This window comes from Hydractinia symbiolongicarpus, chromosome 9 (genome assembly GCF_029227915.1).
Source record: "Hydractinia symbiolongicarpus strain clone_291-10 chromosome 9, HSymV2.1, whole genome shotgun sequence".
Taxonomy (NCBI): domain Eukaryota; kingdom Metazoa; phylum Cnidaria; class Hydrozoa; order Anthoathecata; family Hydractiniidae; genus Hydractinia; species Hydractinia symbiolongicarpus.
The window spans coordinates 21632742-21657013 of record NC_079883.1 but is presented as its reverse complement, the minus strand read 5'-3'; the positions used below and the strand labels follow the sequence as shown (position 1 = coordinate 21657013).

The following is a 24272-nucleotide window of genomic DNA, read 5'->3' as shown; positions in this document are numbered from 1 at the left end:
CGGCTCCAACCGAGTTACCCTTCGTAAGTCGTCAGTATTTAACAATAAACGTTTAGCTGTTCCAATAAGCATGACTTCAGTTTTACCCTTTTTTAGATTGAGTTAAGTTCATTTAAATCTATGTATGAAGATATATTTGAAAGTTCTTTTGCAAGGGTTGACATGACCACCGATTTATTCGAGTGTAAAAAGTAGAAAACAGTGTCATCTGCGTATTTTATCACTCTACAATTTTCTAATACGTCAGGCAGATCGTTGAAAAATATTACGAATAACAATGGCCCCAAAATTGACAGTGAACCATGACAGTTCATTGTCTCTGACACCGTAACTTTGAAGTCTTTGCAATAAAACAGCATGACTTATAGTGTCGAACGCTTTAGTTAAGTCAATAAATACAGCTCCCGTTAACTTTCCATTATCAACTTCCTTTCTGATGTTGTCAACAAACAATGTCACCGCGGTCGATGTAGACCTATTTGATCGATATTTAAATTGAAACTGATAAGAGTTGGTTGGCTTCGAGATATCCGCTTAGCGGGGTATGGACAACCTCGTTCCCAGGGCAATTTTTCGTTTTTTTGATATCCGAGACGGCGCGAAGAAATGATTTCTTCGCGCCGTCTCGGATATCAAAAAGCGAAAAATTGCCCTGGGAACGAGGTTGGGGTATGGACTGCCTTTCGAGTACTTTTGAGAGGACTGGTAAAACAGAAATCGGCCGGTAACAGTCTAGTTTGTTAATATCACCTGACTTATAGATGTGTTCAACAAATAGCACAGATACTGTTAAACCTCCAGTATTCGGCTGGCGTTATTGTTAAGTGATAACTTACGCTATGCTTACTTAACCTTGTATATATTTTTATTCTTTTAGTTAAAAAATTTTATTGATTGAAGAACTAATTAATGAAATGGCATAATTGCTCACACTTTTCACTTTTTCTTTCTCCGACAGATGACAGATCAAATTCACCATCCTTGCGTACAAAGCAGTTTAACTTTACTTCCATTAATTGTGTAACCACTATTGTTGTTAAAATGGTTGTCCGAAACCGTTAACAAGCTCTTATCAATAAACTCTCTTCACTAAAATAATTTTTACTTTTGCAAAAATAAGCGCACATGATGGGTCTATCAATGTTCTGTCCTAACAATTAGTTGTTTTTTGCTCGTTAACTCAATGTGGTGTTACTTTTTTTTTTAATAAATATATTTATTCATTAAAAATAATTACAATTTAATTAAAATATAAAGGTTAAATAAAATGAAATTTGATAAAGATAGAACAGTACAGAGTAAAACTTTATTGTGTTGTTGTTATTGAATGTATGTTGTGTTTAATTTTCTTGAATAAAATGGATTGCGCAATTGTTTACAATTCCTTGAATTTCATCCGTCGAGTGGCAGTCAACGGTCATTTTACTTCATTGCGTATGCTGGTAGAAAAACTTCTCGAGTGAAAAAAGCAATCGTATGTAGACCTACCCTCATTTGACTCGCCTTCCGCTTATACTCCACACCACACCTGAGCCAGGAACTGGGATGCGCGAATAAGCGCTTTTCGTGTCCGAAATGGGAGCCCGCGCGACAAAAATATTTCATTGGATGGCTAAAATTGGCTAATATGGTAGCGGAGCTGTGCTCTAGCTGTCCACAACTTTGCAACAAAATCGTTCTGGCTGGCTAGTTTAGGACTGTATGTAGCTAGCTATATATTTTTAAAATAATTGTAAATTTCACAATGTTTTACCTTTTACTATATTATGCCTTAAAATCTACCCTTCTTCGTTATTTTAAAATATATATTATTATATATTTTAAATATATATTATTTATGATTTGTCTTTTAGATAGTAGGTGTTTGCAGGTTGTGGTAGGTTGTGTTGCTCTTCTAGCTAGCTAGTTAGCTAACTTTAGCTAAACTTAGCTAGCTATGCTTCTGTTAGCTAGATAGATAGGTAGATGTGTATATTTAATATGGCTAGCCTCACAATTATGTGACTCATAAATATATATTTATGAGTGTTTAAATGCACACATATATAGCTAGATCTTCTTCCTATAGTACTCTGGTTTGTATTGCCCATAGTTAGTTCACCATTTACCTATGTGCCTTTTCTGGTCAGCAGCATATATTTTGGTCAGCAGTCTTGCTAGTATTTAAGCTGCAGTTGCCTCATGGTTTTCCTTTTCAGTTCTAGCAGTTTTTCTTCCTCCTCCCTCCCTGCTGCTATTAAATATACCTCTATGTTTTCACATATTTTACGTTGTGAGCTATGCTATGTATATATATATATATATTTTGTTCACGCCTATTAATATTATATAGAGATGTGTTATTACCTTGTCTTTGTTGTTGCTTATATTATATGTGTTCTACTTTCCTTTCATGCTTGTATATATTTTCAGCTATTACTATATATAAATGTTTTGTAACTTTTGTCCTATCTACAGCAATAGAACTGTACTCTACTATGATGAGTTTTTATGTGTGAGTTTAAATAGGGATACACCCTTCTATTATTTTAGGACCATGGGGATGGCTTAGATTTGTAGTCCTAGAGAGTTTAATGCTTATCTATGAATAAAAGTACAAATTTCTGCAAAACTGGTACACGATCCATAGAATTTTTAGACTACAACAGAATCCATATGAAATCAAAGTGGATGCAAACTAATTTTATGATTTATATAATTTCAAACATAGAGCCCAGAAATTTGTTAAAAATGGCCTAAAAAGGCCCCAGAAGAACAAATATTCAAACAGCCATAAAATAACCGAAACTAAAAAATTTTTTTTTAAAATATTTCTTAAAACTATATAGTATCTTTAACATTAGTAAAAACTAGTAATTTTGAAAACCTCACTTTCTTTCCTTATTAAGTATTGCCTGATTTTTACAGAAAAGGCTCTTAAGCTATGTACCAGCCAAAATTGGGGTCCAGCCAGACCCAGATCATACTCCCTGCATTATCCACACAGTGTGCCATTTTCCCAATTTACCTCACATGGCTTGGATTAACCAGATGCTATAGTAAAATATTAAATTGCTGCTATGGAAAATTAAACCCTTTTGTTTTGTAAGACAATTTTATAGTTACCAGTGTCAGCACAGTTAGCTGCTAATTCCACACTTAAATCTTCCTTGCAAATTTGTTCCTTGTTCTTGTTTTTTTATTGAATCAGTTCATGCTCTATAACTAGATAAATGGCTATGAAAAAAGAGATATCAAGTAAAAGTGTGATATTTTCAAAAATCTCTACCACATACATAGTAAGAGTCACAATGTTAGAACTTTTGCCATAATTCTAAATTCTATGTGGTTAAATATATAAAAACATAAAATACTGCCAGTTAAGAAGACTAAAAATTGTCGTTTTATATCTTAGATGCTATGACAGACAAAATAACTTGAATCGTTAGCATAAGTCCATAATATTGGTCATGATGGAATCAGAGCAAAAGGATGACATGAAACAGGCCAATCAACCTAACTTAAATGGTGCAACTATGCAAGTAGGAGATGAGGGTCATGCAAATAGCACAAACAGTGAAGCTTCATCCACCTCCTCTTCACCACGCTCACATTTCCACAAGGTATATAATGTGTGTATTTTATATTTACCAGGCCAGTTTGGAGGAATCTTAAAGTGATATTAGATTATGTTGAACTTATGTTGATATATATTTTTAAAACGTTTAACAAGTTTTTTTAAAAAAAAATTGATTTTTGATTATTTGGCTTAAACTACACCACAGAAATTGTTGGATATCTTCTCTCTATAACATTAACATCCATGGGTCAAATAAAATTGTTTAAATTATAGAGAATTTAAATTATATACAAGAAGTTAAACTGTTTTAAAATTGTTTTTATATACACATATTTTTGCCCATTTGCTTGTTATGGTACCTGCAAAATAAACAATAAATTTATGAAAATGACAGGACATGTAGAAAAGGAAGTTAAGATTGAGAGAGTCACTATACGTAGACGCTCGATAATCGTGTTTGGGCTTCACAATTCAAAACGTCGCCCACTTTTCTACCGCAAAATGAATGTGCAACAAAAATTAACCTTGGAGCATGTATCACACGTGTAACATCCTTTGCATGTGCGTTTTACAGCGCAAGCGTTATTTGATTTACATGTGCGAATCATCGCACACCTCAAATATTCCTGACGAAAGACTGCTTTATTGTTTTCGGGCATCTATGCGCTCAGGCGTTTTAGTTAGGTTTATTGTCAAGATGGGCAGATAAACAACAAACTATCTATTTATGTCTTAAAGGTACTGTCCGGTAAAATATTAAAACTTGATATTAGTTACATCTCGGCACAAAAGTAAAGAAAAAAGTATTTAAATACAACCAAAATTGTCTTTCATAAGTTTAAACTGAATTTGTTTACTTGACCATGCCATTCTCAATCGCCATCTTTACTGAACTTCGAACGCGGAAAAGGACTGGGTAAAAACATTAATATGCGCAATTTATGCAATGACGTATTCTTTGGGTTACCCCCGTGTAGAGACTGGCGCGTACAGAAAGAGAAAAAAAGAAAAAAAAGTTAATGATATTCCCAACAGAATTTTTTTACGTTTATCAATCATGTTCACAAGCAGAAATTAAAACATAATTGGATTTCAGTTTGAGCTAGAACGGCCCAATAACAAACAACAAATTCCCTCTTATAATGACGATGGCCCAGACGCACCCCGCTGCTTCTCGCACAGATTTATATATCAGTGAGTGGTGCTTATGTGAAAATTGCGAGAGGATGCCTTCAGCTGTTGAGTGTTTGTGCTGTAACGAGGTGGACACTATCAAATACTTACAACTACGGTACCTATATAATTTGACCTCACATTTTTCTACTGGTTGTATTATAAATGAGCGCCTGGGTACAAGGTTTCTATTGTGTTTTAGATAAGAAATGTATAACAGAGCATACTAAACAGAGCACGAAGATGTCAACGCGGTTGTGATTTTAAAGAACACTTTGTGGACAGCGTTAGTCGCTCTCCACGATCGGAAAAGCCGTGGACTTAAAAAATCCCTAGCACTCTTGAAATTTCTGTTGTCATAGTATTTCCAATCTTATTATTTGAGGATGATATTTTTAGATCTTATCGATATGCGGCATACCGCCAATTCTGTTGGTTTGTTCATAACCACTTGGGAAAAGGCGTTCGTCGGGTTATACCATCTTGTTTCGTGTCTAAGATACGTAGAGAATATCCAAGTACGAATGGGATGTATACTGGCTTCGAAGAAGGTGAAGAAATATCTCAAATTGATTTTTCTCGGACAAATGAAGTTGACGATGAGAATATTTGATTGTAAATTAAAAACAACAGTCTTTTGCAGGAGAGGCGTTCGATCGCACGCGCACGTCGTGGCACACGCGTAAATCGTTTCAGGCGTGCGATTAATTGAACGCCTGAAAAATTAATAATGAGTTTTAGAAATCAATCCTATAAAATCCCATTTTACAGCGTGCGATGGCAGCCTTCGAAATAATTTTTGGAGTCTCGTCAGACTTTCGTCGGACAAAACGTTAATAGATTTCCGTCTTCGCCGAACACTTTTAGATCTCAGAATTATCGAATAGTCCTGGTCATTTTCATCCACGAGCAAGCCTATTCATAGCCAACCTGACCATCCTAGCTAATTCACCAACTCCTGACTTAGCTAAAAGAACTACGTAGACATGAATGTCTTTTGCCTGGCCCCTTCGTCGTTGGTAACCAGGTCTTACACAAGAAATCCAGCCATGCGGTTCTTAACTTATGCGGAGGTGAACACCGACGGAGCACGGATGAATCAAGTCTGCAAAACTGTACTTACGGGCGGAACAGACATTTTATCATGGATTTAAGTGTAGATAATTTCTTCATTTGACAAAACAATTGGAAACCATAGCTGGTCCGAATTTACTGTGGTTTTTTTCATGCCCCAAGTGTTATTTAAACAATTTTAATCTTTCTGGGGGCGTTTAATGGGCGTTTATTCGAAGCATTACGGTATAAAAAGTATAAATATAAATAACCTCAAACCAAGTATTTCTTTTTGTTTAGTTTGAGGTAGCTTTGGTAATAGAATAGGGGTATTGGGAACGAGGTTTATAATTGTGGAGGAAGTATAAAAGTATATAAAACACAATTTATTTAATGCGTTTGTATTTTCTATTCTTTCTTCTTTTGCTGGTCGGCTTTCTGGAGTACAATATATGTACGATATGACAACAACAGTTGTCATATCGTTTGGTATATTACAAAAAATGATTCAGATTCGTCAAGGAGTTTAACTTGTAATGTCGCGTCAGATTTTTTCATTTCATCATCGCACGTTGCTGTCTGCGTTTAAGCATTGGCCACTCCAACGGATGTCTGCATAGATCTTTTACGTAAATAATCTTACCCGTGTCTGGTCTCAGTATCGGCACAAAAAATAAAGCAGCTTTAACATAATCTACTTTAATTTGTGTAGAGTCAGACATTCTGTTTGTGTGGACATTAAGTTCTATCTCTGAAAGTGAGTTGCATGCTTTGAAATTAAATATTCATAAATTGCTACATTTTTTTAAAAAGGGGGTAAAATATTTAAAAAAAAGATTAAATTAATCTGGTAATATTGTTCAGAGTAAAACAATCATTTTCTATTTACAATGTTTTGACTTGGCCGAGAACCCAACGCTTACGTCACAACAAAATATTATTTTAGCCTCCCTTTCATGTAGAATGGCTTCGGTATAAATTTGCTTTTGACAACGTGCGATATGAAAAATTTGTAAACATAAAAGAAATGTTATTCAAGTTGTAAAACTTTAGAAATATAACCACTTACATTTTCGCAACAAATAAGAGAAGTGCAATTAAGTTCAGGCTACTTTTTTATTATTATATTTTTACTGGACAGTACCTTTAAAAAAGAAATTAGAGATTAGAACTAAATTATCACATCTAAGGTAATTGGACGTTCAATTTTTGCTTTTTAATACAAATTTCCAGTGTTCAAGACTACACATGACACAGTGTTCAATATAGAGGAAATGTTTCAAGAGACAGATTGAAGAAATGTACTGGAAGTGTGGGGGGTCAAAGTGATAAGAAAAATCCTTGTAAAGCTTGAAAGCAATTGGAAATGTTTTTTAATACTTCTGCATGCTTTTTTAAGGAAAAGCATTAACTTGCTTGCAGCAGATCAACAACAGCTTTTTAGTTAACAGAAAATGTACTCAAGACATTACATTACTAAAACCCTAAAACATATTAACAAACTGTTTCAAAGAATATAAATTTATAAGTTTTTATTAAATATAAAGCATGTAAAAAAATCCTAAGAAAGCCTATTCATAGCCAACCTGACCATCCTAGCTAATTTACAGACCCCTGACTTACTTGAAAAACTATGTAGACATAAATCTCTTTTGCCTGGCCCCTTCATCGTTGGTAACCAGGTCTTACACAGAAAATCCAGTTATGCCGTTCTTAACTAATGCGGGGGTGAATGCTGATGGAGCACGGATGACGCAAGTCTGCAAAACTGCACTTACAGGCGGAACAGACAATTTATCATGGATTTAATTGTAGATAATTTCTTCATTTGACGAAACAATTGGAAACCATAGCGCGTCCAAATTTAATGGATTATTTTCTTTATGCTGCAATTGTTATTCAAACAATTTTAAAAACGAAACCCACGTGTGGTATACTTTTTTTTCTGTATAAATTTTATGTACCAGACGTGTACCTGAACTTTCTGAATGAATTTTGAAGTTTTATTTAAACCATGCGGATAAAGACTCTTTTTTAATTTGAAAACGAAGCATATTTTTTCCTATTTGCTGAAAAATAAACAATAAGTTTATGAAAACGACAGTATAGTCATGCATATTATTGCGGACATGTAGAAAAGGAAGTTAAGATTGAGAGAGTCGCTATACCAGTAGACCCTCGACCTCATGTTTGGGGTTCACGATTTAAAATGCCCCCTACTTTTCTACTGCGAAATGAATGCGCAACAAAGATTAACCTTAATGCCCGTATCGCAAGCGTTTTACAAAATGGCGAATGAACTTTTGCACGATGGATGGAAAATATTCACACCAAATATCTTTTCAGTTTCAGGTTGAGCGTTCGTGCAGCAGTTTAACTTAAAAGACCAATCAATTCTTGAGAAAAACGTTTACACTTATCTCAAAATGGTAATATTACGCGAGCAATAGAATGCTCAGGTAACGAGCATTTACGCGAGCACTACGCGGGCGCGAGCAATTGCTCGCACTCATGGCAAGGCCTGGACTTGTTAGTGCTTTTAAGAAAGGACTGAAAAAGTAATGCTAAAGCAAATATTTCTGAAAGATGCAGGCAACAATTTGATCAAATGTAAATTAAATCAAAAAAAGTTGAATGAAATTAAATTGTAAGTAGCATAGATAACCGTGTGTTTAAATGTAATAAAATAACGTTATGCAGCAGTTTATATAAAGTATTTCTTATGTTTTAATTATTTTTTATTCGAGAAAAGAAATAGCAGTAGCAGCCTTCCAATACTTTTACCGTTTTTTTTTTTTTTATAATTTTTGTAAAAATTAGCAATTGTAAGAAAACTTTTTTTCGATCTCTTAAAACAGAAAAATACACTTAGCAAAAGCTGAATTGTGTAAATGAATTTAGAGGACTGGGACTCTAGTATTTTCACAAAGCTGCATTAATTATTTTCAGAACTTTGGAGTTTTTTATCTCTCTGGTGCATTGCAACTGTAATTTTCATTTGTAAATTAATTGTCTGTTTTGTAAAAAATTTTATATTATTTTTATTTAACTGTTTAGTTCAAAATGGCTGTATATGTAAGTTGCAATTGTGCACTATTTTGCATTTCATTAAAGTACATAAATTAAAAATCAAAAATTAGGAAATGTAAAAGAACTTGGCCATACAAAGCAGATGATTTCCTTGATTCAAATGTCTGCATTTTTCACCCTCATTATTATTTAATGTGTTTTTTAGCCAAACATTTAAAAGCTTTTCATGTCTCACATCTTTTGTCATCAGTTAGAATAAATAAATAAATTCCACCTCCAAAAATTTCTCAACTGACTTTGAAATATTTTTATCTGTGTTAACAAGATTTTAGTGAGAAATAATGTAAGTAATAAGTAAGACTTCTTTTTTTTCTAACAATGTTGTAATTTGCCCAGATATGCAGTTTGTTTGCATGGTGATAAAAAGTAAACATGTGATTTTTCTGTGCTATAACTATCACAAGACTTTATTTTTTGTTATTTTATCTAATATTAATGAATTAATTAGCAAAATTTTCCGGCCAAATAATCTTAAAACAGTTGAAAGTAACTGACGTCATTTTCTAAAACTTTATTAACCCAGCTGTTTCGGAACAGACAGACATAAAGCTAACAAAAAACCTTTAACATAAAAAGCTCATAATCTTAAACATTCTCTTGATCAGTGTTTTGAGATCTTACCATAGAAGTAACGGTTAGACTAGCTTTTGTGCAGGAATTTGCTGACTTTATCAAAATCTCCAAAATCATTAATATGCTGTGTTTAATGCTTGCAAAGAAGATGTTGTTGAGTCTTATTTGCTACTGACCAGCAAATTTAACCATCTTTTATGTATAAAGGCCACCCAACATAATTCTGCACAGAAGATTTCTTATTGAGTAAAACGCTTTCATGACACTTGGAAAGAATGGAGGAGGATAATTGGGTAAGAAAGTGTAGAGACTTGATAGTTCCTGGGGCAAAGCCCAGAGGCAGACCGAGAAAGACTTGGCAGGAGGTTATAAGGACAGACTTGATAGAGAGGAAGTTGAGTTTAGATCTAACACAGTCTAGATCAGATTGGAAGAGGGTCATTAATATACCCCGTCCAACCCATGCTAGCATGGAAAACGGACGTTAAGCCGAGAATGATGATGATGATGATGATGATAACACAAAGACTAATGTTATCAAGAAAATAATTATACTAATTTATTCCTTTAAGCTATAAATTCACACTGAAAACGCAGTTCTTTGCAGCTTGGCATGTTACCATATATTTTTGTGGTGTTTTTTGCGCGTTAAATATTAAAAAACTTTATATACTTTTTGAATTTAATAAAAAAAGCATGTGATTTTAGAATAAGAATGAAAAATCCTCATATCATGTGACAAACAAAACATAGTGGTAAGGTATTAAGTCATGCAACGAAATGATACGTTACTTCATTGTGTGCCTGCCATATATGGTACAATGCGTCTCAACATAGAACTTTTTGCAGTGTGAATTTAGCATTAGTCTCCTGTTAATCTTATAGGCATTTATTACCTCTCCCTTTATTTTAAAGGCCCTAAAATTACCTAAAAATGGAGTCAAAACTTGCTTTTTTGAAATTTTTGACTAAGAATTTATCTTTTTTTAATGCTATATGTTTATTAAAATTAATATTTTGATGCACGTCATACGAAAACAATAATACAATAGTAGTACAAACAATAGTAGACAGTAACATTACTTTAACAAATAATTTTTATATGCTTACAAAAACATTGACAGTTCTTCCATATCACATCATGGTGTTATTGTATGTTTCATAAACAATTAAGTGATTGTTTATTGAATGAGTGATTTTAATGTTCAATGGTAATTGTCCTTTTGATTTTTTTGTAGAAAGCTTAACACAACAATATACACCACTGGATTTATTGTTGAACTAATCTACATTTTTTTGTAAATGCCTTAACAGACCCATCAAACTAATTCACAAAAACTTTATGTTGTTTTTGTGAATGACGTTTATGACAACTAAAATTTTTAAACACAGTGGTAAGTATGTAAGAATAAACTTGAGTTTATGGAATCAAATAACTATTGCTAACCTCCTCATCAAGTTCTTAAAATACAAATACAGAGGTGTAATGTGAGTCTTGTAATGTGAGTCTTGTAATTTCTACATTGTATACTTGTAACTGGATATAGGTAACTGTTTAGCTATGTGAATTTCATGCAGGTAGGACAGGAGTTTTTTTATTCTACATGGCATTTAACGTACAGACAATAGAAAATATTATTCATAATTGTGGAGATCAGCTGCAGTACTGTATGTGTGACTACTTCCTGTATATCACAACTAAAATGTATACAGATAGTGAAAGCATTAAATAGATGGAACAGTTCACTGAAATCTTGAGCTATTAATAAGGAAGTGCTATTAAAAAAGTCAGTACAGTCAGTGCTTAGTATAACTGAGGTTAGAACCCATATGTTCAGGCTTTAAGTTAGTTTGCTGAACTCTAATGTTTCCTTTAGTTTTTTATCATAAACCTGAGCTTTACACAAATGATTGGATTGTCCGTATGGAATCAGTACTATTTCTTAACTTTTATAAGTAGCAGCTAAACAGTGTAGTGACAAAAAATGCTATGATGAATAAGTTTAACAATGTAAGCAAAGCTACCTAGGTAACTGACTTATTTACTTAAAAACTGACATGTCTTTTATTGGTATATTTTAAAATAGTTTGTTAATGTATTAGGTAAAGTGGTAAAAATAACACTGAGTGTTGAATGTAGCATTAAGTATAAAATTTATATTTTTCATATTCATTGAAGTGCGTACTGCAAAAACTGTTAAAAAATTAAAAATAGAAAAAAACGTTTTTAGAAAAAAAATGGATAATGAAGAACTGGCAATTGAATTGCCAGTTTGTTTTAGATGTATGTGATTGAGGGCTAATTTGTAAAAAGCCTCTCATAAGAAGCAGGTTATTTTATAAGAAGCATGTTATGTTCCATTAAAAAGAAATGAATGTGATATTTTGCGCTAGTTTACACCACCTGTGACTTTATAAACCATATCCATTCTTAAAATTAATACTCCTTTTTTAACACAATGCTTTTTGTCATCATGAAGTATGCGTGTACTTATTTCATCAAGTAAAAGGAATTTTACAATATGCTTTTTTATTTTTATAATCGAATAATGATTGAAGGAAGTAAAAAACATATTTTTTCTTATCATCAAGCCTAAATGTCTCAGGTTTGCTATTGCTTGTTATGTCTTTCACATTTCACTTAACCTTTTTTTTTGGCTATTTTTATACTTTTTTCTTTTAATAGCTTTGTTATTATTTTTATCCATTGTTAGTATTATAATTTGTAGGTGTTTCTTTAATTTATTATTTAATGTAATATTATTTAATATATTGTTATAACATAAATATTTTTAAACTTTGTGTATGGACTAGCAAACTTGTAACATTTAATAACTAAAGGGTAATAAAAACATGTTCAAAATGTGTACTCCAAAAAATTGCATTGTTTATAAAAAATTTGATGGATTTTTGTTTTTACAATCATTTTAGTAATCCATTTGTTTATTTGTTTAAACTATGTTCTAATATTTCACTTTTAGTATCGAAACATGGATACAAAAACACCAAGCCCAGATTTTGAGGAGTGTGATAAAAGTAACGAGACTGAAGATCCTGTACATATCATAGTAGGAATATGTGCCATGAATAAGAAGGTATGTTTTAGCTCCCCTTCACATTGGCTGTTAAACAAGGTTACTTTTATTAATGTTTTTTTTCGTCTTCGACAAAATTAGATTTTCTCGTGTTATTGTTTGTTTTTTATTGTATTTAGACTTATTCCAGACCAATGAAAGAAATTTTGAAAAGACTAAAACGATTCATTCTATTGGATTTTCAAATATTCCCAGATGAGATTGTCCTTAATGAACCTGTTGAAAACTGGCCTGTTGTGGATTGCTTAATTTCATTTTACTCAACAGGATTTCCATTGGAGAAAGCGATTGCTTATGCAAAACTTAGAAAGCCGTTAGTTATTAATGACCTTGAAATGCAATATCTCTTGCAAGATCGGTAAGAGGGCCATTTTTTGACCATCTAATTTTGCTTATATCTTCTACTACTTAATAAATCAAGGTATAAAAAAAATGATCGCACTGCATTAAAAAAAGTTCTTAGTAAGTTTTGTCAGTGCAACTTCCTCTTATCGTTATGGTTTGGTTGATTATATTAACTAGGGTTAAATTTGACACAAGCTTGTGAAGGATTTTTTATGATATTGTCCAAATTATTTTATTTACTGTCCAATACATTTTAGGAGGGAAGTGTATAGATTACTTGAAGAGGAAGGATTGGAGATACCAAGATATGCCATATTTAATCGTGATCCTCATGGAAATCCATTGTCCTCAGATGAAGATATTGAGGAGTTTGATGACACTATTATTGTAAATGGAAAGACATTCACAAAGCCTTTCGTAGAAAAACCAGTCAATGCAGAGGATCATAACATTTATATTTATTATCCTTCATCAGCTGGCGGTGGATGTCAAATCCTATTTCGTAAGATTGGAAGTCGTAGTAGCGTTTATTCATCCGAGAGTCGTATTAGACGCACTGGTTCTTATATTTATGAGGATTTTATGCCAACCGATGGGACAGATGTTAAGGTCTGGGCAAGGTGATTGCAGAAAAAATGACTTCTTTTGTTGTCGTTTTGACTTTTATTTTCTTTATAATTTTTAAGGTGTACACAGTGGGAGAGGAGTATGCTCATGCAGAAGCAAGAAAATCCCCTGTGTTAGATGGAAAGGTTGAACGAGACAGTGGGGGAAAAGAACTTAGATACCCAGTGATCCTAAGTGCTCATGAGAAACTACTTGCCAAGCGAGTATGCAGTTGCTTTAAGGTACGTGAACAGATAATTTTAAATTTGAAGTGAAAATAACTGCTGTTTTTCTATGCTAGTGCTGTTCTGCTGTTTCATCATAGTTTGTGTCCCTTTTGATTTTAAAGTGTTCATATTTATATTTTTCTACTTTTCAAATGACTTGCCCTCCCTTTACAGCAAACTGTGTGTGGATTTGACCTATTGAGAGCAAATGGAAAATCTCTTGTTTGCGATGTGAATGGATTCAGCTTTGTAAAAACATCACAAAAATATTATGACGACTGTTCACAAATACTGGCAGACATTATTCTTCAAAACATTGCTCCTCAACTTTGGATACCACAGGAATTGGTTAGTGTTGATCACAAAAAGTCTGTTGAAGCACCTGTGCAAACACCAGCTAGTACGGTGATGGAGTTGCGATGTGTAATTGCTATAATTCGCCATGGCGATAGAACACCAAAACAGAAGATGAAAATGGTTGTTACCCACCCATTGTAGGTTGAGTGCTAATTTTATTTACACTTTATTCCAGTTTTTTTTTATAAATAAGAAAGTTAGAAAAAAATTTCTTGTGAACTTTCCCTTATTTGATTAATAAAAATTAGTTGTACTACAAATCTTCATGTATTTAAAACTTTTTACTGCAGTTAACGTAATGGACTGAAAGTTGATGCAGCATGCTTATAAATCTTTGTTCTTGCAAATCAAAATTGCTGTTATATAGCAATATCAATCCAATCAATAATTATCTTACTCTTGTTTTTAAGGTTTGTAAAACTATTTAACAAGTATGGTGGCCCAGATGAAGGTCGTTTAAAGATAAAGAAGCCAAAACAGCTGCAAGAAATACTGGATATTACCCGAACATTGCTTGAAGCCTATGAAGAAGACCCGAAGCAGCCAATTCATGAGAACAAGTTAAAACTTGCACAAATGAAGAGTGTTTTGGAAATGTAAGTGATAAAATTTGTTCTTAAAATTGTTTTTTGTCTTTATACTTTTTCAGATTGCATATTCTACGGTGTACAATGTTTTATAACCGGTTTCTTAGTAGTCCAATATCAAGTAAAAGCCTATTGTTCTAGGTATGGATATTTCTCTGGCATCAATCGTAAGGTTCAGTTAAAAGCAATGGCTGACAAACGAAACTATGACATGCTGACAAAATTTAAAGGTCGTAATAAAAAGTCACAAACTTCTGTAGGAAACACTCAAGCTTTACTGTTGATTTTAAAATGGGGAGGTGAATTAACACCAATGGGAAAAAAGCAAGCTGAAGATCTGGGGAGAGCATTTCGATGTGTTTACCCTGGTGGACAAGGTAAGTTTTTTTTTGCATCAAGTTTAGTAACCAGACTCTTGCACAAGAGTTGCACAAAATTTAAGCCTGAAATAATGTGCTTAGTTTCGTTGTACAAAAATGTGTGACATGTTGACAGGGTATTTATTTCAAGGGATTCTTTCCTTTATGGTTGATCGACACGTAAGATCGCCGGCTAAAGTTAAAATTGAAATATCATTTAAGGTGAATATGGTAGAGTACCTGGTTTTGGATTTCTTCGTCTTCATAGTACGTACCGACATGACTTAAAGATCTATGCATCAGATGAAGGACGTGTACAAATGACAGCAGCTGCATTTGCAAAGGTACTTCGTAAACTTGTTGTTGTTAAGAAGTCATTGCAATGTATTTTCTGTTTCTCCAAACTTGTAAGGGAGTGGAAAATTGATCTGAATCCAGAGAGCCCACTGTAGTAGCGTTTGTTCTCATCAAGCAAACTCTGGAAGGTAAAGAATATTCAATTCGTCTTCAGGGTTTACTGGCATTAGAAGGCGAGCTGACACCTGTTCTTGTTAGTTTGGTCAATAGTGATAAACACGTGACTGGAATGTTGGACACACCTGTTGATGTAAGTGGTACAATGCAAAGGTGAGATGCAGGTTGCCATTTTATGTTTATAATTTAGTTTTGTTCTAAGCTTTATGTACTGTCGTTGTGTTGTTATATTTCACCTTAACAAGATTATTTATGTGCATATTTTTTGCACCTTTTTATCATAAGGTTTATCATCTTAATTTTACATTTTAACGAAAAGGTTTTATTTTTTAGAGTCAAGTGTCGTCTACATGACCATCTACATTCAACAAGTGATTTCACTCCTCAAGATGAAGAAGATGTAAGATCTTTTTTCATTAAGTTTCTACTGCGAAATTGATTTAAAGCGGAAAGATTCCACAGGCTAGCAGAAAACTGAGTTAGACAACACTTATGCACTAACCAGAACAAATTGTGTGTTTCACTGTGGGAACACAGACTTAACAGATGTGAAACCTCAACTCTTAGTACAACAGGCATACTTAATCTCCAGGCCATTGCACTATATCTAATGGGCAATTACGCAGTAAAAGTTAAGACATGGCAGCCTTAAAAATCACTTATGAAACATTTCGTAGAAAAATTATTAGTGAATTATTAGTAAACAAAAAGATTACATCTTTCTTCTGTCAATTTTTTCTGAGTAGCAGAGAGTCTAAAAAATACAATTTTTTTTTCAAATAATTCTATTGCGTCATTGCCATCTGATATCCTCTTTGGTCATAGTATGCTAAAGGAATATTCCTTTCAATATTTAAAACAGGCATGTACGGTGCCACTATTTTTTGCTACATAAATAATTTTTAAAACTGATTTGTTTTACTGCAATAAAAAAGCAAGTAAATTTGTCAACAAAATGTTCAATTGGAATAAGAGCCAGGTAATCTCATTCTTTCTTTTAGTTAACACTATCTCCCAACTCAATATTAAAAGCGATGCGTGAAGTGAAAAACCCTCATCAAGTATGTCAAAAAATATACGCCCTGGTGCAAGAGCTAGTGAAACAAATCAACAAAAAATGTGACGATTCTAACAGCTGCCCAAATAAGAATGACTTGTATCACGACGAAAGTTTGAATCTGATGAAGCATCGTTGGGAAAAGTTAGAGAAAGATTTCTGGAGTGGAGATGAGTTTGATATAAGTTTGATTCCAGATATTTATGACTGTGTCAAATATGATTATTTGCATAACAGGTATTATATTGTTTTTATTGGTTAGTTGTTTGTTTGTTTGTTTGTTTGTTTGTTTTTTTTTTTGTTTGTTTGTTTGTTTGTTTGTTTGTTTATCTGTGTTTAGATAATATTTTTCTTACCAGTTCAAGATGTTTTGCACTCTGACTTTTTATATTCTATACTAATTTAGTTTCATGAACATTTCAAAATGTTTAGGTGTTTAGGTGACATCATGAACCCTTTTATATACCAAAATCGTAATTTTTAAATCTTCATTATTCTTAGTGCTTTTAAATTAAAAATATGCCTTTTTTCAAGAGAAATTTAAAAAATACAGGAGATTTACGAGTTTTGGAAAATCAGAAAAATTTTACATCCTGTTGACAGTAGGCTTTTTAGTGATAGGTTGACAACTGGTCAAGTTTCAATACAATAAATTAGAGCGTGCTACGGATATTTATCTGAGGTTTTATTCTATTGCTTGTGACAAGAACAATGTTAGATTTGCATTTACTAAATGTTGTGGCCATTTATGTGGCAAAATATTCCATTATAGTTATTGAATGATGAATCTGGTTCTGGTTTTAATTCATTATATTCTGTCTATGACACTTTTCATACTTCTTAAAAGTACTATCCTTCCGTCATGAAAATGAAAACATAATATAAAACGCATTTAAGCGATGATCAGTTATTAGTCTGTAGATAAGCAAAGTGAAAGAATACTTTCTCTGACATCCTGCTTCATAAAATTTCTATTTACTAAGGTGCTAATGTATGAATTGTCCTTCCGTCACATTCATTAGATTTGCAACAGACCCTAATTTTTAAACATCTGGCACGTAGTCTCAGAGTGAACTTATGTGTTTATGGTGATTGTTCAAAAAAAATTTATTTTTTAAGATCATTAGGTCTACGTCATCTACCCGAACTTTATCAGCATTCAAAATCATTAGCTGATATTGTCATACCTTTGGTGAGTTTTGTTAACGGTCCATTATTTTGTTTACCAGCAAACCCTCCTGACATAAATTAGTAAAAAAGAATTTCCAAGATCAAAGAATTGAAAGCGTTTGAGAAAGCCGGTTATATCTTAGTAACACATTCTCACATCTTTTTTTTGCTAAAAAATTAAAAATAATCATGCTGAAACAAAAAACACTTTTTATTAAAAACACCATGTACGCTACCTTACCTTGTGTTAAAATCTCATACGATTTTTATTTTATTTTACAGGAGTACGGAATAACTGCGGAAGAAAAGACAACGATATCGAGACAAATTTGCAATCGGTTCTATCGCAAAATACAAGCTGACCTCCAGTATAATGTCAATCGATTGGAAGACACTGTTCACCGGTTAGATCCAAGGTATTTCAGCTGTCAGTCTGTTTCTATGGGGGTGGGATAGGACGACAAACATTTAATATTAATAGTTCCGTAAAGTTTTCTTCATGCAAGCTGCTCCTAATATTATTTCAAGTGAAGTTTTGATGATTAACATTTTTCTTTTAAATTTTTTTTTATACCTTAATAATACCTTAGTAATGCACGTAAATAATTATTTTTTTTTCACTCCAGTTCTTGGGCGGATTATGAAGAGGCGTTGCAACATGGGTGAGTTTGGGCCGCTTTACCCCTGCAACTTAAAAGGCATGACATAAAAACCCTAACAAAGTTTACATTCTAATGCATGCTTAATTTTTCTGTTTTTTTTAAATTAAACATACAGTAAAATCTTAAATAAATACCTAAATTAAAATTAGCGCCCCTTTAGATAAACATCGCCTTGAATAAACGCCCGTGTTTAAACCTAGTAAACTAATAACGCCTCCTCCCACCACGCACACACTCCTATACGGTCGGTCCCTCCAACACAGAAAAATATCAGAACGAAGAAAACGATTGAAATTGAGAACGATTCCATATATGTGATTTGAAGTGATTACGCCCTTTCAATAAAACGCAACGCTCGTAATTTTAAAGGCTGGGCGTTTATTTAAGCTCTATGGTGTCACCTAAAGCAGGCTGCTAAACATGTTAAAAAATCCACTACGGGTTCTTTACGTGCCTTTTCTGCACATGTATATCTAGTTAAGTTTTGTTGAAAAGCATTTAAACGAGTTATTATTCTTGCAATTTCTTCAATGTAATATCCTTGACTTATTTTTTAGTGAATCTCGTGATATCGCTACACCACATCGCCACGTTCGCACACGCCTGTACATCACAAGTGAAAGTCATGTCCATTCAGTGGTAGCAGCGTTGAGATACGGAAATCTTTTTAAGGTTTGGATTGCATTGCTCACACCTTTTAATATTTCAATATGGCGGCTATAGCGTGAGAACGTTTTCACGATAAAGAAAATAATTTTAGTTTCTGGTTGCTTTAAGGGAACGCGTCTTCTGAGCTATATAAATAATAATTTAAACTGAAAATTTAAGCTTTAGCTATTTTTTTTTCTTCGTTCAGGACATGACAGACTCACAGTGGGAATATGCGTTGGAACACTTGAATCATGTTTCAGAATTCAACTACCTCACCCAGATCGTATTAATGCAGTATGAAGATCCCTCTGCTGATCCTTTGTCAGAAGATAGGTTTCACATAGAACTGTTTTTCAGGTGACTTGTTTGTTTTCTTTAATGATTATCTCTGATGAGTGATGCAAACAAGTAGTTTGCAAGGAAACGCTTTTAAACGTATTGATGAAAAGGTAATGAAGCTGTGTCTCAGGTGTTTTACCAAGTCAACGATGTTTCTATATGCCCAATATTTCCCTAGGTTTTTTGTAATAAAGGCACTTTGTACGACTTTGTAAAAACATATTAAAAAGTAGATGTCAGGTTTTAGTAATATAGGTTCAGTTTAAATTGGACCTGTAATGAATTGATCAGCTTAAACCCGAATGATTGTTTAGTATGAGGTTATGTTATGTTATGTCTAGCCCCGGTGTAAAAACTCCAGACAATGAGAAGGTGGCACACCAACTGGCTTCGGAATCGCTTGAAAATTCAGAATCACTTACGAAGGAAGAATCGCTGGCGGAAATTGAAACGTTAGATTTGTTAGAAAGAGAAAAATCTGAATCATCAAGTAAAATTTTGAGAGTATTTTTTGTTTGATTATCTCATGAGTATTTCAACTCCCCGTCTCCCCTCCCCAACCAACAACAATCCCTTCCTCTTCTCTTTTTTTGTACAAACGGCAACACATCTAAGTGTATGACGTGCCGGATGCCGACATGTATTTAAGGAACTGCTTTTTACCTCGTTCTGTTATTGTTTTAGGTGAGGGGATATTGATTAGTAGTAAAGATAAAAAAGAAGATGCAAGTAGAACGTCACTGGATGTTTCACCAAGTAAGTCTTTTGTCCTTTACGTTGTTAGTGTCTACAGTACGAAATAAACAGGCAAAATTGGTGCCGTTCTGTTTTAAACTTCCCTTCCCTGATTACTCATTATTTTTTCATTTTTTTATTTATTTTTTAACTTTTTAACTAATTCAGTCTTTTCTTTGTAGAATTTTCCTCGACTACTCCTATTCGAATGTCATTACAACCCATGGTGGAGCGCGTTAATTCTACACACCACGGAGGATCCTCTAAAAATGACATCATTGCGTCAAGCGCGATCAATCCTGTTGAGGACTCTGTGACTATTCAAGGTTGACTGTTTTCGAACTTAAATATTTATCTTGTGCGCAAGAATTTTTCCAGAAAATCCTCTTTCTATATATGTATTAAGTGTACACACATACTATAACTGTATTGTACTTCATCATTCTTATTGATATACACCCAAGTGTGGCCGTAGATGTACTTGTTATTTACGACTTGTTTATAGCCGTTTTTGTCATAGGGTAAATTTCTATTCTTAAAAGCAATAAATTATACTTTCCTAATTTTACAGGGGCTGATGTCATCGAGACACTTCCATCTTTACACCCTTTAATTCGATTACACAATAATATTGGTCAAAACAGGATGGACACGTTTTTTGGTGCTTTGACGGATGATTTAGTTGCAAAAGATAGCACAGTGGATGTTAAAGAAGGACGCATAAACGATACTAATTCTATACCCGACATCCCTTTGATGAGGTGATACCACTTTGACTAGCAGGAATTTCTGTTCATTAAGCTGCTATGGCTATGCGTCATTATCTCGATATCCCAGCATGATATTTACTTTGGAGTGACTGTTAATCTTCTCAGTAGGTCATAAAGAATTTTACCTTATCTCGCTTATTCAGTTATATTTATTATTTTTTACGACGAACTAATTAATAGGAAAATATTATTTTTGGCATTTCAACTGTTCCTGGAAAGTTTATTTTTAGTGATTTTTTTACAAAGATCTTCAACCGATCGAATAAAAGTTTCTAAAAACACCTCCACCGCGGTTATTCTGCGGTAATATTTTATCGCGTTAAGATATTAGAAAGTCAATAAAAATAGTTAAGGAACTTTTGATGTCTCAAAGGAAGGCATAACACTCTTTTTCTGTTATAAGAATATGCTTTATAAGAAATTCTTGCTGGAATTTATGATTAAAAACAAAAGGTATATTGTTTAGAACGATAGAGAAATAAGAATAATGACCAGCCTGGTTAGAATTTTGATATTCTAAAGTGTAATTTTTTTGCTGACATTAGCATAAATTAAAATCTAGACTAGATATTGTATCAATACATTAAGTAAATTTGAAATTTATACACATTTTTTTAATCCTCATTTTATATGGAGTTATATGTGGGAAAATACACGTGCATGTTTTTCGTCGCGTCTCAAAGGTTTTCGTCGTGTCGTATCTTTATTTGTGGCGTGGTTTGCTTTGACCCGTAATAGTTTTCGTCGTGTCGTATCTTTCTTCGTCGAGTAGTTTTCTTCTTCGCAGCGTAATGGTTTTCGTCGTGGCGTATTACTCATGTTGGTGTGATCTCATGTTTCGTCGTGTCGTATGTCACTTCGTGGGGTATTTTACTTTGTGGCGAAATAGTTATGCTTTTTTTACACGGAATTACTAATTTCGTGAAGCTTTTACACAACATATTTCACTTTTTTCCTAGTAGCTTTGGTCTTTCTACTGGGTAAAGCTAGCTATTATTTTTGTCATTTTCTTTTAATAAACGATACATTCTTTAGCTATAGATTTAGCTAGCTATCTATACATTTTTAGCATGCTACACTGTATAATCTATTATCTATTTTTTAGTTTAAATGGATTCTGATGAAAATATCAAAAATCAAGTAAACTAACTACATAATCATAAATTATTACATAAAACTCTTTCACAACACATAATATTTCTTCATAATCACAAATGTAAAACTAACTTAAAATAAAATATAATTTTTTAGCACTAACCTACAGGTTTTGTTTATTTTACTGCACCTTATTCATGTGACTTCGCTTTCTTGTAAGCGCTACACGAATTTAGTAATTAGTGTTAGAAAAAGCATGAAAATTTTCGCTACGAAGTGAAATATGTCGCGAAGTGAAATACGCACCGAAGTGAATACGCCACGAAGTGAAATACGCCGCAAAGTGAAATACACCGCGACGAACACAAATACGGCTCGACAAAACGTTAAGCCACCCCACAAAGAAAGATACGACGCGACAAAAACCATACACGAATATTGTCCCATATATAACTCCATAATTTTAAGGTCTACCCAGTGATATAATTAGTTTTCAAAAAATGACTTTCAAAATTTCAAAAGGTGTAGCCTTTTACCGTAATGCTTCAAATAAACGCCCCTCTTTTTCAGTCATTTTATAAATAATGCCCCCCCCCCCCTAATAGACGCCCCTCCCTCATAAGGGGCGTTTATTCGAGGCGATTGTAAAAGTATACTTACTTATTTTTTTCCTAAATCTTAGGTTTAAAGTTTAAAATTTAGCTTTTCGCTTTTGAAGTTCATTCTCTAAAACATGTGAGTATCTTTTATTTTCTGTTGTGAAGATATATATTATAGATATACTTAACAACTGCAAAAAAGACGAAAAAAATTTAATAAACGCCCCGCTCTTTTAAACGCCCCCTCAAATAGACGCCCCCGAAAATGTCAAAAAATTTAATAAACCCCCCGGGCGTTTATTCGAAGCATTACGGTATGTGCATGTTGCAGGTAAAAAATGTAAAATGAAAGTTAAAAAATGCTAAAGTGAAACTAATTTTTTTATGAATGAATGGTGTAACATGAACAGACTATTACAGTCTCGTTATTTATTATTTGTGTTTTTTCTTTCTTTCATTTTCTCACAGTCATTAGCAAATGTATGTACGGATTACGACGCGGACATTTTGTTTCATTTGATGGATCCGTTTCATTTTTAATTCCTTCAACGCATTGACGTAGTTCCACAAAAATTTGATACTGGACACTAAGTTGTTTGTACATTGAAAATTTAACGGGAATCCGCCCATGGATACTCGCAGCTATTATCTTTGGCTTAGAAAGTAAAATTCAGGCAAATTAGAATTCCACACGGCAGTAAAAAATGCTCAAATGATGCTTCGGTTGGGCTTAAATTTAACTACGGGGGTAGCATGTGAAGAGCCGAATTCTTATGTGTTCGTGATTTTTCAGCGAGTGGGTTTTTAAAAATTATATTTCTGTCCGAAGTAAAGTGTTTACATGGATATTTCACAGGTTTGAAGTTTCACTTGATCAATTTGACCGAAGTGAAATACTACAGAAGTGATAAAAATCCAGATAAACGGTCTCAAGAAATGCACTGTGGACTCAAATCAGTGAGTTCACTTTTGGTGTCATGCAAACGGCTTGTTACGGATGGACAAAGTATTGATGTTTTGACGTGTTTTTATTTGTAGTATTTCTGTGACAATTCGAATTTGTAAATACTGTTTTTGTTTTTGTAGCCAGGTTTTTCAATGGCGGTTAGCAGAAATAATATTAAAACCAAATTGTAAATGTTTACAAAAATGAAACAGGATAAAAATATATAAGTAAATATGTTCATAGTAACAAGCTTATATTTTTATTTCGTTATTACTGACGTTAACATGAGCCACTTATGTGTGTGTTGAAAAATAGAAAGTTCTTGTAACCACGTTTCTTAGATCATTGTAAACCTTATCTGTTCTCCATTAGCCTAACTTTGCCCAAGTTATCAATGTGTATTAACCCTATTCGGTCCGGGGGATTTCAAACATGCTATGACCGGGGGAGCACCCCCCCCCCCCCCCCCCCCCACTCTCAATAACTTTTTATAGGGTTGTTCAAATTGAATCAAACTTGGCACACTTATAGTACGTCATAAAAGGAACAAAATGGGTGCAATAAATTTTTGCTTGCGTCAGCACTTTTTCTGTGACGTCATCAGAAGCTTGAAATTTGTTAAAAATGCCACTATCTGCTTAAAATTGAATTACTTTTTGTTCCAGAGCGAATTTTTGCATTCTGTTTGAATTTTCTTAAAGCTAAAAAAAAGATATTTGACAAATTTTCCGGTTTTTACATGGATCGCAT

The 24272-nt window shown here is 33.3% G+C and overlaps 2 protein-coding genes across 4 annotated transcripts; one reads left to right on the top strand and one right to left on the bottom strand.

Annotated features, from left to right (window-relative positions):
* Positions 1-243: 243 nt before the first annotated feature.
* On the bottom strand, positions 244-1421 carry LOC130657830 (uncharacterized). Its single transcript, XM_057460827.1, has 3 exons — positions 1380-1421; positions 692-808; positions 244-501 (listed from the first exon to the last, which is right to left on the bottom strand). Exons 1-3 carry the CDS (start codon positions 1419-1421, stop codon positions 244-246), a joined length of 417 nt encoding a protein of 138 aa, XP_057316810.1.
* A 1649-nt stretch (positions 1422-3070) lies between these two features.
* On the top strand, positions 3071-23008 carry LOC130656239 (inositol hexakisphosphate and diphosphoinositol-pentakisphosphate kinase 2-like). Of its 3 annotated transcripts, none has more exons than XM_057459071.1 (21): positions 3071-3602; positions 12430-12543; positions 12663-12901; positions 13146-13497; positions 13575-13736; positions 13896-14215; positions 14489-14674; positions 14807-15042; positions 15247-15368; positions 15536-15651; positions 15832-15898; positions 16500-16792; positions 17675-17747; positions 18008-18141; positions 18352-18387; positions 18945-19059; positions 19244-19395; positions 19719-19867; positions 20062-20133; positions 20295-20438; positions 20684-23008. In XM_057459071.1, exons 1-21 carry the CDS (start codon positions 3450-3452, stop codon positions 20875-20877), a joined length of 3429 nt encoding a protein of 1142 aa, XP_057315054.1. In that variant the 5' UTR covers positions 3071-3449; the 3' UTR covers positions 20878-23008. The 3 variants fall into 3 exon arrangements, with proteins under 3 accessions (XP_057315054.1, XP_057315055.1, XP_057315056.1); XM_057459073.1 differs by lacking the exon at positions 3071-3602 and adding an exon at positions 10712-10842; XM_057459072.1 differs by lacking the exon at positions 18352-18387 and having other exon boundaries at positions 3081-3602.
* Positions 23009-24272: the final 1264 nt, after the last annotated feature.